The 17,142-nt window shown below is 32.1% G+C and overlaps 1 protein-coding gene across 1 annotated transcript; it reads left to right on the top strand.

The window, feature by feature from the left end:
• The first annotated feature begins 3,875 nt into the window (after positions 1-3,875).
• Positions 3,876-16,703, top strand: LOC129953263 (ubiquitin carboxyl-terminal hydrolase 7-like). Its single transcript, XM_056066263.1, has 9 exons — positions 3,876-4,053; positions 4,155-4,192; positions 8,740-11,926; positions 11,988-12,095; positions 12,169-12,334; positions 14,400-14,589; positions 14,644-14,891; positions 14,961-15,054; positions 15,309-16,703. Exons 3-9 carry the CDS (start codon positions 9,141-9,143, stop codon positions 15,407-15,409), a joined length of 3,693 nt encoding a protein of 1,230 aa, XP_055922238.1. The 5' UTR covers positions 3,876-4,053; positions 4,155-4,192; positions 8,740-9,140; the 3' UTR covers positions 15,410-16,703.
• Positions 16,704-17,142: the final 439 nt, after the last annotated feature.

Genomic DNA, 17,142 nt, shown 5'->3' with positions numbered 1-17,142 from the left:
AAAAAAAAACCTGTTTTTGGTTGTTTTTAGAATTTTTAAAGGGGCATATTTTAAAAACCTGATGTTAAGAAAAATTTAAAGGCGAGATTAAAATTATCCTTTAAAAAGTATTGTTTTGTTTATGCAACAAAAAAAAACAGTGTAATAAACATTGGTCACATTAAAGTTTTTGAAAGCAAAATTATATACTGATCGATCGGAAATAACACAAAGATTTTTTTTTTTGAGAAAAAAAATGTAATTGCCCTTTATATTTCTCTATAATCTCTTTTATGTATAAAAGTGAAACGAATCGTTCCACTGATTTGTGTTCCAATTTCACATATTAACAATGACAGATTTTTGTCAGTAAAAATTATTTGGTAGATTTCAATCATGAAACATTTTTAATAATAGCTATAAATGACCTGTCAGTCAAAAAAAACTCCAATGATTGGTTTCATTGATGAAAACCAATGATAGCTACAACTGGCGCCTTAAATTTGTTTCGTAAATACGTTTCAAAAATTGTATAGCTGAAATTAAATTCTTATTGAGCAGCTAACTACAAAATGAAAACAAAATTCCATTTTGTTTTTAGCGTTCCAATTTTGGTATTGTTCAGATGGCATTTTTGTATACAAAATCTATAGCAGTTTAGGAGCCAATTAAAGCTATCATTGGTTTACATCATTGAAATTTTATTGGCAAGTCGTTGTAAGAAAATTTGAAATCCAAATCTGTCATTGGAATAGTGTGACATTGGAACACAAATCTATGGAAAGATTTGTTTTAATTTTGAACATGAGTGTAATGAGTGTTCAAGTTCATTTGTTGTGAATTCTGGTGTCCCCCAGGGTAGTCACCTTGGTCCTATTCTATTTGTTTTATTTATAAATGATTTGGTTTCGATCATACAAAATTCGTCTGTCCTAATATATGCTGATGACATTAAAATAATAAAAAAAAAATAACTCTACATCTGACTGTCTTCTCTTGCAAGAAGACTTAATATTATTCAGGGAATGGTGCAATAATAATCGTCTTGTTTTAAATGTTGACGAATGTAAAACCTTGAGTTTTACACGCAAAAAAGTTCCAATCGTTTTTAGTTACATGTTTGATTCGTGTCCTTTAAGTAGAGTATACAATGTATTTAGATGTTGTCTTAGATCCTAAACTAACAATCAATGAACATATTAACTTCATAGTTAAAAAAGCAAATAGAGTTCTGGGTTTTATTAGGAGATTTGGCCGTGATTTCCTAGATCCATATGTTTTGAAATTACTTTTTGTTTCATTTTTGAGACCAGTCCTGGAATATGCTTGTATAGTATGGTCACCTTATTACGCCGTACACCTCACAAGACTCGAAGCCATTCAGAAAAGATGTTTGCGTTTTTGTCTACGATCCCTTCCGTGGTTTCATGACATTCAAACATTGCCGCCTTATTCAGACAGACTTTCTCTAATAAATTATTATATTATAAATTATAGTATGTATTTACAGTTTTGTTTTATTGTTCTAATAATAAACGGACGAATTTCATCACCATCAGTTCTTGGTTAAACTTTACTTTTAGTGATTCAAGTATAAGGCTCCAGAAACCAATGAATACTTATTTTAGCAGACCAAACTATGGTGTACATAGCCCCTTAAATCAATTAATTGAAATCTATTATAAATTTTACTCTTGTATTAATTCACCAAGGGTTAATATAAAAAGTATAAATTGCAATTTAAAATTTTTCAGTCTAGTTTAAGTTTTTAGATTTTAAGTATATATTAAGAATTTTTAACTTTACTATTGAACGAATTATAAATACACCTAAAAGTATTAGCTGTCCAATAAAACGAATTTCCGTCCGGAAAATAGAAAAATACAAATGTGCGTACAGTTCTTCACGATTAAGAATTATAAAATACAAAATATATTTAACTTCTATATAAACCAAAATTATTAAATCTATAAATTTAATGATGTAAAAACATTTCTTTCTTGAGCTAGCTGTATCGTACTGATCAGAGTTGCCGGGGGAACAGTACTGGTTACAAATGTATTTTTATGGTTACTTTTTTCAAACCAGCTTTCAAGGAGCTTTTTATGAGCTTGTAAGAATACTTGCACCCAAAATAATACTCCCAATTTTCAGTGGAGCTTTTAGCGTAAAGAGAGAAAAAAAACCATTTCAAATAAAAGCTCTAAGACATGCCGTTGAAAAATAAAATTTTGGAAGTTGAATTCTATATAAATACTATTAGTTATGGTAAAAATTCTTTCGAATTTCAAAATGCTTCAATAGTCTAAAAAATAAAATCGTTTTTTTTTTAATTTTAAGCCTATTTGCAGCCCTTTGAAGTACAGAGAGACTCGGAATTTTAAATTTTTCTTTTAGATATTGTGTTGTAAATGTATGTTATTACAAGTGAAAAAGAAACGAGGTCAGAACATACCCTTACCCCTCAACCTTTTAACAGGGCCATCTATACTTGAGTATTAAAACTCCATTTTTTGCATTGCTATACAAAAAAGTTAATGCACACATAATCCTAAAAAAGTGCTCTTAGATTTGGTGAACTTACACCATTTTCTAAAGAGAACCTATAGTACTTTGAGTACCGAGGTGAATTCTCTCAGATTAATTATAGGTGAATAGATATGAGTGGTGAAAAAAGCAAAATATAGGATTGGACTACAAAAATAATGTTTTTGGTAATTTTGTGTATTGTCAAAAACGATAGTTCCAAGATTTCAATTTTGCAAGGCAAACTATTCTGTATGAGATGTTTAAAGTGTAAGCGGGTCAAAATGTTGAATTTTAAAATACCGTTTGATCAAAATTCTGTATGATACTGTATGGTCATAAAACTGTATGGTTAATATTTTGTATTTCAAAATACTGGAGCCCAAAATGCTGTATTGTTAAAATAATGTATCTCATAATACTGTATAATACTGGACGTTTAGACAACAAACGTCAAACAATTTTGGATTAGTACTTTATGCAAGACCGATACCACCCCCATAGTTTTAATAGGTACAGCAAATCTTAATATTGAAAGTATATACGTAGTACCACAAATTTATTGTGTCTAGTTTCATTATAAAGGCAATTAGGGAAGGTTTTAATATTGGTTGGAATAGACACAAGGTCTGATTCTTCTCTTAATTTTATTCGTAATCCTAGTATTTGTATTAAAACCAAACCATGCAGTGACGTTTTTACTTCAATGTTCTTAGTTATCAATGTCAATCGTTTTATGGAATGACCCCCTGCTTTTATAAGAATAATTGTAAAGATGTCAAATTGCTAAAAGTTAAAGTAGCCATTCCGTGATTTTATGTTTAGCGAATTGTTAAGAGATAGTAAAATGTTAAAATCGTTTAAAATTAGGTAAATCAACTTTTAAGCTTAGTAAGTTGCTAAAAATGGTTTTTAAATTTTAATTAATAACTTAAAATTTTACGCTAATGACATTACCTATTTATTTTGGGCGTTCGCAAACATATTCGATACTAAAATCTCTCTGATAGTCTATCGGATTGCAAACAGTACATGACCATTCTTTTGAGGTGAATACTGGAATTTCAACAAAATTATAGACTTGAAGATTCTTATTAAGTATTTTTTAAGAATCATAATAAACATAATTTGGTCAAGACATAATTATAACTATATTTAAGAATAATTTATTACTAAGGTTGAATTTAATTAAAAACGTTTAACTTGACGTTTTAGCTTGTAGGAACATCAGACTGACAGCTTTTCTCTTCACAAGGAGTCTCTTTGGTTATATGAAAAACAAACGAAAATAATATACGCAAATGGATTTTGGGGGGTAAAACGTAGAAAGGTATGAGATCTTTCTTCAACATAGTTCACATTTTGCAACGTTCCTTGCGGCGGCTATCCATTATCCAACAACAACATCAACAAAATAAAACGGGAATCGTAACTCATTTACTTCGGCTGCTCGGATAGGAAAATAAAAATAATTTGCAATTAAATATTATAGTAATTCATGAATGTTATACAAAATCGGTTAATTAATGGACGTTATCAAGACCTAAAGTAAACTATAAAAGTTTTTACTACGTTAAATGCAATTTTCATGTTTTTATTTCTTTTCTCTGTTTTCTGCTCCAATCGTGTTTTGTGTGTAAAAATTTAAGTGCTAGTTACTAAAATTAAGCAAATAAATTAAATTAAAGTGAGTATCATAATTTAATTAGTCTTTTTGCTAATGTTTTTATTTATTGTAAGAATTAAGTTTCATTTCATTTGTAACTGGTAAAGAAATCGAATTAATTTTTGTTTTCATTCTGGCTATTGCATTTGTGAATTTCACCACCCTCCTCCCCCCGGTTTTAAGCGTAATTTGTTTTTGTAATGTTTGCTGCATAAGAATTTGTTTTTGTTTTCATCCATTTTTCGGCATCGTCTCAAAAAACAATTTTTATAAGAACATGGATATCTCCTTTCCTCCCAGGGCGAATAGGTTTGTTTGTAATTCATTTTAATTTGTCTTTTGTATTCTTTTTTTTATACCTCCCCTTTGTAGTTTGTCTACTAAGTCTAAAACATTTAACATTTAGTTAAACTGTAAAATTAAATAAAAAGTTTTGTATTGTAATGCTTATGTTTTTGTTTAATTATAAAATTAAACCAAGTATGAAGCAGTGAAATCGCCCAATTGGTAGAGTTCTTAATTTACTAATTAAAAGTGTGTGTAGGTATGAATTTCAATTGAAATAATCTTTATTTCTCAACCAATTTATAAACTAATTCCAACACCAACATACAAAATTATTTTCGATATATGAACCAACTTATGGTACAATGATAGAAAATGATCCATGATCCTTAAATATCTTAAAAACAATTATTTGACATTTAAATTGTCTGTCTTGTCATTACACTGGTCGACAAGGTTTCTTAAATATAAACAAATTAGGTAGCGCTACAGTCCTTTGAGAACTAGGGTCCAATGACTTACATTCCTTTTTGCGAGTAATTTTGTCAGGAATGGAGGGGGTTGTGGCTACAGTTTTAAGCCGATTCCAAACGGCTAGTTTGAGAAAGAAGTCAATTCCTCGCAATAGGCAATACCCGTGAAAAACTAGATAGCATTAGAAAACACGTAAATATTTAAGGCTTTTTGGGGCTATCTAAATTTATGAAGTATCTTTTTTTATACCTATAATCACTTTCATCTATATTCAACTGAAAATGTATATTTTATGTAATACTAGCGGACCCGACAGTCTTCGTCCTGTCATAAAGATTTATAATGTGGCAGTTTTTTGTTCCTACGTATTTAATAGTCGTGGCTGAAAATTCTCCTGAACAGGACCTGGTGCTAGGGCGTTGTGAACAAAAAATTATAAATAAAATATATATAAGGATTTAAAAGTCAGCAATCGCTTTATTGTTAATCATGTGAATCATAATTATTAATATAAATCAGTTTTATTACCATTGTAATGCTTTCTGATATACGATGTTTTTTGTTTGATTACTTGGTGCATAGTCAAATAAATCTGGGAACAGACAACATAATACAAATGACCATGTGAGAAACATGCGTTTTCTAGATTAATACAGCAAACACTTAATGATTGTCTCTGGGACTTGTTTATGGTCATAGCGAAAGCAAGCCGCACACTGGAAACTGTAGTCGTTTTAACTCAAATGGCACATCAGTCAGAATCATTGGGATGTGCGGTAGAAGAACATCTCCTCCTTTATACTTTCCTTTGAGTATAGTTGCTTCTATCAGGTTGTTTAGTATTTTTTTATCGCTAACCGTGTACCGTTGCAAAGACGCGGTACTTCGCAACACTATAACTATTGATCCAACCTTTAATTAAAGATTGTGAGGCGGCAATCCTGGCAAATCCAGCGAGTTTTAAAATTCCAGTGGATAATTGACTACATCATCTTGGTTAGTAGCCGAATTTACTGATTTATATATCCCCGATTCACCTGTAATTTTTTTCTTGAACTTTTAAATTCAATTAATTTACATCAATGTTTTTTGCAGCCAATATAGCTCGTTCGCTCAACTAATCATAGTTTCTGTAATTTTGAGAAACATCTGAAAACACCTTCTGAATAAGTTCGTCTTTTGATTGCGTTAACTGACAAAAACTTTGAGAAAAGTTAATGCAGCCAGTCAACATGTCTATAGGAAATTTTCCATTACCTATGTGAAAGAGTTGTTTAGAGAATATGTTTCCAGATTGGTCATTTTGCAACTCGACACGCATATTCTTGCTTAAATGAAGCACTTTGACATGTTTCCACAAATTGGAGTACTTTAGACATGCATTGAATTCATCAGTTGGCGTTGATCGTGGAATCACTGGCAATGTTTGACGAAAATCTCCTGCTAATAAAATCAATGCACCATCAAATATGATATTATTGTATCGTAGATCTTTTAAGGTTCTGTCTAAAGCCTCCAAAGATTTTTTATGTGCCATCGTACATTCATCCGAACAATCATTTATTTATGGTTTAGCTCATTGTAAACAGTAAATATTATATAAAAGTTTGTGGAATGTAAATATGCTGCGTATAGAAATATCTTAGTATCTTATCTTCTACTAGACAGGGGCCCTACTATGTATGATTTTGCTCTTGTTTTGAATTCTTCTTTCGAATTACGTAGTTCCTCGTTTATTCGAAAGTTCATAAGAACTATTCACCAGAACTATTCGATTCTCGTTGGTTCGAAGGTAGTCAAAGAGATACATAGTACCAATTTTTTGAATTCGAGCAATTTCATTGTAGAATCGAGTAACATAGTAGGGCCCCTGTACTGAATTCCTCCTAAACAGATATCAATGAATTTTGTTTGTATTCGTTTGAAAGTCGGTATCATCTTCCAGTAATGCGATATTGTTCAAATCGATGGACACTGTTACCGATCTTAACGAAGAAAACTATCCTGTTAAATGTTTGAATTCGTTGGATCTAACAGGTTTACCACAACATATCTTGTGATTCAAATTTGGTTCACTTATCATTTTGTTTCGGAATTCAAATCCACATAAGCTATGCCACGGTAAAAGATTAGTCACACAAAAAATGATTGGTAATGTTCTTAACGCTACAATTTTAAACGGCAAATTTGGAGGTGAGTAGTACCCGTGGCGTGGTGGCTAGTGTGTAGGGCTGTCACGCCAGAGGTCTTGGGTTCAATCCCTGCTTGTGTCAACTAAATAAAACAAACAAAAAGTTTTCACGGGTACTGCCTCTTGCGAGGAATTGACAAATCCTCCAAGCGGAATTCTTGTCATGAATAGTGCTTTATCAAATTAGCCGTTCGGATTCGGCTTAAAACTGTAGGTCCCCTAAATCCCTGACAACTTTACTCGCACACAGGAATGGTTGGTTGTTGCGCCACCTAAAAGAAAAAAAATTAGAGGTGAAGTTGTCGTCCTGCTACGAATTCCAATGATCCCTTCAAGCTTAACCATTCCATTCAGACGACTGCAATTTCCAATTCGCTCGTCACAAGGTCAAACAATGTTGAATTGTGGATTGGAATTGGACATGGTCAATTCTATATGGTCTATTCCCACGCAGAAAAGTTTATTTATTTGTTTACTTCTAAAATACTAAAATAAATTAAAAAAAAACTCGAATAACTTTATGTGCTCACTTGCCACTTAGCCAAGTGCTAACTGCATTCCTCCCCTCAAACAATTCAACCGTAATACTCGTTCTTTTAGGAATGCCCTTCAGTTTACCCTTGAGCCCAATTTCTGTCGTACTGTAAAGTACAGAGGTTCCTTTTTTTAGTCGCACTACACGAATGTGGAATGCTTTACCAGACTCAATATTTCCCACTCATTACAATGTGCAGGCATTCAAAACCAATGTGCATCGGTATTTCCATTCAAATCCTATCCTCCCTTCCTAATTACTCGCACTGTGTGTAATCATTATAAGGGTATTCATATGCTCTTGAGTGCGCGTACAATATAAAAAAAATATACCATATTGTGTAGTGTAGCTTCAAGGTCTTATTACTACGTATTTTAGTCTGTGAACTGCACCTAAATTTTAAGTATAATTATGACTAAAAATTCTAAAATCATTTTTGTACGGTATTCATTAGTATTGAGCAAAATAAATTGCTTGAAAAATTGTTTCAACATAAAATCCCAAAGATAGATACTTTGAGTTTTTAAACCTTTTCCCATTTTTTGGAGAATAAAGCTTAGAAAAAACTCAAAGCATTTAGAATTATTGTCTTAATTTTTTCCTCTAGTGTAAAAACATAAGAGTCAATGGCGGGCCCCTTTGTTTTCTATTCCATGAATGTAGTTTAAACCATAAACAATTCTTTTGTTGATATATCACCGTTTTAAGTTTCAAGGAATACTGCAGCTATTTTCCTTTTACAATCATTTTTTTCTTTTTAATCAGCAACTACGGAAATTAATGCAGATTTAGTTTTTTTCCTAAATACTAAGTTTTTGGGAATAAAAGTTGTAGAGCACTTTAGTTTTCGCAACCAGCTTTTCATAGTAACAATATCAAAGCAACTTTACCCATTCTCTTATTCAGTTTTACAAATTTTATTGTAACTGGTCGAGGAAGGATAAAAACTTTAACAAAAATGTATGAGTTTAGATGCGAGAGTAATAGAACGTTCGCACAGAACATGAATTTGAATTTTGTTAACACCTCCATTTTTCAATTTATAATAATATGGTTTTTTTCAATATTAAATAAAATTTTCAGAAAACCTAAATTAATCACTTCGTCAGAAAATCCAACGGAGGAAAATAATAATACATACATTATAAGAAGCAGAAGGAATAAAGAAATCCAGCACACTGCCCGATAACAATATTACAGCAAACGGCGTGGGCCAACGCGGCGAAGGGGACGGTGACGACGACGTCGATACCCTTTACGAAAATATTAGTCTACAGCTAGGTATTGATCTTCGCGACGATATTGTTCAAGAAGAAATCAATACTATAGTGGAATTAGTATTGCAATTAGCTGCCCGTCCCCTTACCGCAACATCATCAGTTGAAACAACAAACAATACAACAACTACAACAGCAGCAGCAATAGTAGCACCGGACACAGTAGCATCAGCTACATCATATATAACAACAGTATTAACTGAAGCAATGGACTCTAATAATGTTGGAAATTTTGCTATGACAACTTCGGCTTCTTCTACTGAAATAACAGAACCAACAGTTGTTACATCAACAACAATCAGGATTCCAAATAGGCAGGTTGAATTAGCCACTGACGGGTGTGAAGAAGAAGCTATGGATACTCAAGAAGCTGATAATACGATGCTGATCCCCCCACTTACTGAGCCACCAACACCTCCTGAAACACCACCAGATAGTCCAGAACCAGCAGATGATAATCTGGAGCAGCATCGTGAGGAGCAGCCAGATGTTCTCGAGCCACTGGCATTCCTGGAAAAGCCACAAGGTGAAGAGGATGCCGAAACACGTCAAATTGCTGACGTTGATGATGATGCGAATATGCAACCCGCATCACCAATCGTCGTTAATTCAATTATATCAAATGAACTATTAGCGAGCATGGATACAACTACTTCACCGCTGAAGGGTGACGAAGAAGACACTGTTACCGACGTTGTCGAAGAGCAGCGGCAAGATGATGTTGAACAGTCAACGTCCATGACAGGACCAAAGTTGGAAGATGAAGTTCGCTCTGAAGCCACTTTTTCATACGTCGTACGTAACATTTCTAAATTAAAAGAAACCGAATTATCACCCCCGACTTATGTGCGTAATTTACCCTGGCGAATTATGGTCATGGTTCGCAATGCGCGCAATCAACCTGAAACTAAGTCGTTGGGATTCTTTTTGCAGTGCAACGGTGAGAGTGATTCGACAACATGGTCATGTAATGCTTCGGCAGAATTGCGTTTAAAATCCTTTAAGGCCGGACAAGAGGCATTTGTACAGAAAATCAAGCATCTCTTCTACAGCAAGGAAAACGATTGGGGATTTTCAATTTTCATAGCCTGGAATGATATATTCAATCCGGAAAAGGGTTATGTTCAAAATGATTGTATTGTATTAGAGGTTCATGTTATGGCAGAAGCTCCACACGGGGTATTTTGGGATTCAAAAAAACATACTGGTTATGTAGGACTAAAAAATCAGGGAGCAACTTGCTACATGAATTCATTGCTTCAAACACTCTATTTTACTTGTCAGTTAAGAAAGTCTGTTTACAAAATGCCGACTGAGGCAGATGACAGTTCGAAAAGCGTAGGTCTAGCATTGCAAAGAGTTTTTCATGATTTACAATTTGCCGATAAACCAGTTGGCACTAAAAAATTGACTAAAAGTTTTGGATGGGAGACGTTGGATTCATTTATGCAGCATGACGTTCAAGAATTTTTGCGTGTGTTGCTAGACAAATTGGAATCTAAGATGAAGGGCACCTGCGTTGAGGGAACAGTGCCTCATCTATTCGAAGGTAAAATGTCTTCGTACATCAAGTGTAAGAATGTAGATTGCAATAGCACCCGGTGTGAGACTTTTTATGACATTCAACTTAATATAAAGAACAAGAAGAACATTTATGAATCGTTCCATGACTACATCGATCCAGAGACTCTGGAAGGCGATAATAAATACGACGCTGGTATTCATGGTTTACAGGAAGCTGAAAAAGGTGTAATTTTCACCTCATTCCCACCGGTTTTGCATTTGCATTTAATGCGATTCCAATACGATCCATTTACAGATAATTCTGTTAAATTCAATGACCGCTTTGAGTTTTACGATGAGATAAATTTAGACAGCTATTTGGCAGAGAAGGAGTCCACTCCAGCTACATACAAATTGCATGCAGTCCTAGTTCATTCGGGTGATAATCATGGCGGTCATTATGTTGTCTATATAAATACTAATGCCGAAGGTAAATGGTGCAAGTTTGACGATGACGTCGTCTCAAGTTGCACCAAAATCGAAGCTATTGAACAGAATTATGGCGGGGCTGAAGATGAAATTGCCAATGCAAAGAACTGCAGCAATGCCTACATGTTGGTGTATATTCGCGTGTCTGAACTGCCACGCGTTCTTGAAGAAATTACAGAGAATGATATTCCTTCTGATTTGGTGGAACGTTTAAATGAGGAAAAACGTATGGAACAAGTTCGTCGTAAGGATCGTGCCGAAGCTGGATTGTTTGTAGCAATCCATGTAATTCTCGAGGAATACTTTGAAGGTAATCAGGGTACTGAGATTTTCGATTTAGAAAAAGTTACCGTCAGAGCTTTTAAGCTAAAGAAAACTCAAACTGTAGCCGATTTGGTTCAAACTCTTCTACAGGCGTTCAGTGTCCAGGAAAATCGTATTCGAATTTGGCCATTGGCTCAGCGATCCCAGGTTCAGAGATTTACTTATTTTAGCATTGCTGAAGAATACAATAGGCCACTCAGCAGTGTCATAGAGCTGCAAGGACCTTGGGTTATTTTTCTTGAGCTTGCTAGTCCATTGCATATTGGACCATTGCCGGTATTTGAACGAAAACGTGACATCTTACTATTTTTCAAATACTACGATCCAACTAATAAACGTTTGCATTATCTTAACTGTGGACAATATGCTTTGTCATTCAGAGTGAGTGACTTAGTTCCACAGGTTAATTTACTTCTTGGATTCGATCCAACCACCGAATTGACTGTCTATGAAGAATGTGGACCGAATCCAATGCAACGTTTGTCAAATCAAGCCGAAACTCTTGACAGGGCTCTTAATTTATCCAATCATGATAGTTTGCATGGAAATATATTGATATTCGAAAAGAAACATGTCGATGAAAAACTAGAGCTACCCACGGTTGAAGATTATTTTCGAGACTTACAGTCACGCATTGAATTGACTTTTTGCGACAAAAGCAATCCCAATGATCCAGGGTGAGTTTTTACTTTATTTTGTAGTGCTTCAGTTCTCATTAATGAAATTGTTTTATTTTAGATTTCTTTTGGAACTCTCAAATCGCAATACTTATGATCAAATGGCTCAAGCTGTGGCACTCCGTATAAACACCGACCCTAACAGAATTCAATTTTTTAAATGCATTCCGTAGGTTCTTTTCTTGCTTGTTCACTTTCTATATTAATCATAATATATGTTACTTTGTATTACTTTTTTAAAGAAACTACAAAGACACTCCAGGGAATGCATTACGTTGCTTGTATGATTGTACTATTAAGGATCTTTTATGCTTTACCAAGCCCAGAACACCAAAGAAACTCTTTTATCAAAGACTGTCAATGAATATTCATGAATTGGAAAACAAGAGACAATTTAAATGTCAATGGGTAAGCTATGATCTATGATTTTAAAATATTAACTAGCATTTTATTAATCTTTTGACGTCAATTAAAAAAATCTACACTAAACCTGAACAGCAAAAGTTTTACATGCGAAACGAACCGAGGTTTTATAACATAATTTATAATTTATTTTTAAAACAATATCGATTTTTTGTTCTTTTTTTTGCCAAAGTTAAACCTATAAATTAAGTCAAAAAAAGAACAAAAAATCGACATTGTTTTAAAAATAAATTATAAATTATGTTATAAAACCTAACCACAAGTTTTATAAAACGTTGCAAAGCTTGCAATTTGTTTGTTTCTCAAAAAAATCTCTTGTTAATCTTTTACTAAACACGCGAACTGTCTAGCGCTCTATGTTTTCTTACGGTTCATTTGATACACAGCTACGAGCAATGAAATAGTAGTGACTGTAAGTTCTCGTCTACGAGAGCATAAATTGAATGCTCGCAACCCCCGCAAGGTGCCACTTTTGAAGAAAAGTCATGTGACCCGACGTCTTCAATTTGCCAAGGAACATCTCACTTGGGCCACTGACAAGTGAAGGAATATTTTATGGACTGGTGAATCCAAAATTATTTTATATGGAGGTAAAGGCTCCCGTCAGTATGTAAGGCGCCTCTAATACTGAATATGATCCAAGATACACCATTAAGACGGTAAAACATGGCGGGTCTAGTATTAAGGTTTGGGGCTACTTTTCCTACAGAGGTGTGGGTCCAATCCATAAAATCGATGGCATAATGGACAAGCACGCTTACGTCGAAATACTGCAGAATACTATGCTGCAGTTTGCTGAAGATGACATGCCGCTGAAATGGATATTTCAGCAAGATAACGATCCAAAGCATACGAGTAAGTTGGCTAAGAAATGGTTTCTCGACAATGGAATTAAGGTTATGAATTGGCCAGCTCAATCTTCCGACCTCAATTCAATAGAAAACCTGTGACATTACGAAAGCATTATGGGATGCTAAGCCAAAAAACAACAACGAACTTTGTTCTGTAATTCATCACGCGTGGTAGACTATACAATCAAAGAGATGTCAAGGCCTTGTAGATTCCATGAAAAGGCGTTCTGAAGCCGTTATCAAAAGTCATGGTCATGCTACGAAGTATTAAGTTTATTTAAAAGAATGTTTTGAAATATACCGATATTTTTTCAAATATTTTATTTTTTAGTGTCACACTATTATTTCATTGCTCTTGAAAATCTAGTTGTATCATTTATTAAACGAAAAAATATAAATTTGCGAATAAATAAATCAGATTTTTGTATTTAAAAACAAAGTAGGTATATATACTACCTTTTAGCACTGCATTTTATTTTACAAAAGCTTTTGTATTTTAATCAACTCAAATGTATACTTAATTTCAGTACCCACTACTATTTCATTGCTCGTATAAAAAGTCAAAATAATATCTAATTTCTAATAAATGTGGCCAAAGCTACAAGAAATTAACTTAGAATCTCTATAAGTATCGAAATAGAGAAAATATTTTAAAATAAGCATTTCATTTGTTCTGTTTGTTTTTTTGTAAGAAACCAGTCGAGGAAATGAACCCTAAGGGTAGTTGTGAAGTAGGGATGCTTGTTGCATCTTGCACCATACACATGTATTAAAAGATGTGGAATACCATTAATTTTGTTAATTCGATCCCAAATGCAGGCAGAAGACAATTATGGATTTTGGTAGAAGCACTATAATTGCCGGCCTGTTTTTCATCTTCTCATAAAAATTGTAGAAAGAATGTTATCTCCATAATATCACGAATAATCATGAACAAATATCTCTCTGCTTGCCTTTGTTTACACTCTTGTTAATATGATAAAGGTTTTATAGATTATGCTCTTGATGCATTTGCGACTATAGTTTAAAAGTTCGTTCCAGATTTAATTTAAATTATGAAGAAACGACTAATTTGAATACATTTAATTTTGATCCTTTAGAGTGTTTTTTTTGCAGTGATTGGTTTTTTGGATATACATTTTCGCTTATTCAAAAAATAAGTTTTTCATTATCATTGTATTTTATTTTCAAAATAATAGCTTTCATCAAATCTTAAAGAAGAGCGTGAACTAGTTTTGTATCCAAATAAAAATGGAACTATTAAAAATCTTCTCGAAGAAGCAGCTAAACAGATACAATTCGGTGAAGAAAGTACCAGAAAATTACGTATGGTGGAAGTGGCTAACCATAAACTTTTACCACGGCCTCGTGAAGATACAACACTAGAATGTAAGATGAAAAGAACTTTATGAACAAATATCAATTTAAAAATTTTGTTGTTAGCTCTCCAACCTCCGGATTCAATGGCCAATCAATCACACCATAAAATTTATCGTATCGAAGAGATACCTCGTGATGAAATACTCTTGATGGATACAGAAATGTTAATTCCAGTAGCACACTTTAGCAAGGACATATATAGTTCGTTTGGTACACCATTTTTTATAAAAGCCCGATATGGAGAACCATACAGTGATTTGAAGGAACGTATACAAAAGAAACTTAATGTTCCCGAAAAGGAATGGGAAAAGGTAAATAATCAGATATTAAGTGATAATAAAAACGAGAGCTGGACTTAAATAAATATATACTTTTTTTAGTTTAAATTTGCTACTGTTGCATTGGGGCGAACCGAATATATCGTTGATGACAATCTTACCATAAATTTGGACATTTTTAAACATGCTACACAAGGTAAAATTTAACGATGAATTAATGTTTAATTTATTGCTTACATAACTACTTGCTTTAAAGCAATGTCATGTAGTGGGAACATAGACGCAGACTGGCCTAACTGAGACGTTTTTTCATAAAAATAGTAATGTTTTGATATGCTCTAAAAAGTGCAAAAACCAGTTAGGTCACTCTGCTTAAGATTACCAGAAATAATTTCTTTTTGTTTTACTTGTTTATTTTTTGATGAAAAATATTTTTTTTAACGTTATTAGGTGGATCACCATTACCATTTTTTGGACTTGAGCATGTTAACAAATCTCAAAAACGCACCCGGTACAATTATTTAGAGAAAGCTATTAAAATCTATAATTAGCTTCAGAGAGTTTCGATTTGGAGTTCTCTTTGATATAATTTTGCTTTACGAAAAAGAGACAAATTACTCTTAGGGAACAAAACAAGAAAACCACTAAGTGCAGTGATTGAGTCCAAGTCCAAATAAAAATAGAATCAAAAAACAAAAACATTGAATATTATAAAGCATTGTTTTCACTTCGGAAAACTCAAATTTGGCTTAAACTAAAACAAAATAAAAGCTTAACTTTTAAGCTGGTTTCTTATATACAAAAATATATTCTTTGCCAAAACTATTCCCAGAGTAGTTTAATTTTTCTTTTTGTTAATATAAATAAAAATATATATTTTGTAAAATATTTTTGTTTGTGATCCTAAAGTGTGACATAATTTTATTTCTATTGTATTTTTTTAACTTATTCTCAATTCGACGCAAATGAATTAAAAAAATGTTAATTTGAAGACTGAAGAAATAAAAAAGCTATATTTATCAAAAATACTTACTATATCTAGCCTGTTATCAATTAATAAAGTAATGAACTGAATACTTTTTTAATTTTTATTTTACACTTCTATGTATTGCTTTATTTTATTATATAGAAAAACCCAAACAAATTAAACACAGCGTTACAATGTATTTATTTATAGTTTGTTTTTGTTTATACCAAAAATATCAGTTTTGTGACTATTTAGTTACTATCGTTTTTTTAAATTTTTTTTTTATATTTTTTTTAAATGTTCAAAATTACATAATTTAAAATTAAGATAAAAAAATATGATGAATAAAAAATGGTATCCTTAATATGTATGTTTGTTATTGGTGTGTATATATATATATATATGCAAAATCCTAATCCTTTCTAAATCGTAATACTAAGGGTAATGTCCAATAAAAACAAAATTTGATAATATGAAATGTTCATTAAAAGATTTCAAAATAAAATGTATAATCGAATATGCGATTTGTGTGCATAATTTATATCGTTAGCTAATTTTGTATGTTTTATTTGATGCAAATCTCTTTATATTAAGAATTATATTCTGTGATAATTTTTTCTGAAAAAAATTGTTTTCATCAGTAAGAGAATTTCCTCTTTTTTGTGGCGGCAAGTGGATTCTTTAGATAAATTACATTAATTGCTAGACATTTGTGTTTTTTTTAATAGTAAATTTAACTTATTTTAGTTTACACAGCTTGATACTTAATGCTTTTCATTGAAACAACCTTTGAATATTATAAATAAGTTGAATCAATTTAAAAAAAAAAAGAAGTTGGTTTTTGTATTTTTGCTCATCATTTAGTTTTTTTTTTTTAATTTTATTCCCAAAATATCCTTGGCAATACCCAAAAATCATTCATTCATAGTTTTCAAATATGAGATTATTCTGTCTCTATTGACGTTTTAGCAAAAAGGCAGTTGTTTCCTTTGAATGATTTCAGGTGTGGGTGTATTAACAATTCGAACATTTGGAAAGAAAATACTTTACTTGATTTCTTGATTGCAATATTAATTTTTTTTATTTAGATTTTAAAAATATTTATTCACTGGTGGGTTGCATGTGTTGACAACTATTCTATCACAACAAATTAATTTATAGTTTTTAATACATATACAAATGTAATAAGGACAAAAACATAAATTAAAATAAATATCTTTACATAAAAAGAATTTAACTATTCAAAAATAAATATGAAATATATTTGTGTCCAAAAAACTTATTTGTTTTACTTTCTATTTTTTGAAGTAGAGCAGA

This window comes from Eupeodes corollae, chromosome X (assembly GCF_945859685.1).
Source record: "Eupeodes corollae chromosome X, idEupCoro1.1, whole genome shotgun sequence".
Taxonomy (NCBI): Eukaryota; Metazoa; Arthropoda; class Insecta; order Diptera; family Syrphidae; genus Eupeodes; species Eupeodes corollae.
Note: the sequence above shows the minus strand (reverse complement) of the source record. Positions and strands in the feature narration are given on the sequence as shown.

Excerpts from the sequence above, each read along its gene's own strand:
- LOC129953263 (XM_056066263.1), top strand. The coding sequence starts at position 9,141 with ATGGACTCTAATAATGTTGGAAATTTTGCTATGACAACTTCGGCTTCT. Across the intron at positions 11,927-11,987 it reads AGCAATCCCAATGATCCAGG|ATTTCTTTTGGAACTCTCAA; the intron begins GTGAGTTTTTAC and ends GTTTTATTTTAG. Across the intron at positions 14,892-14,960 it reads CCGAAAAGGAATGGGAAAAG|TTTAAATTTGCTACTGTTGC; the intron begins GTAAATAATCAG and ends TACTTTTTTTAG.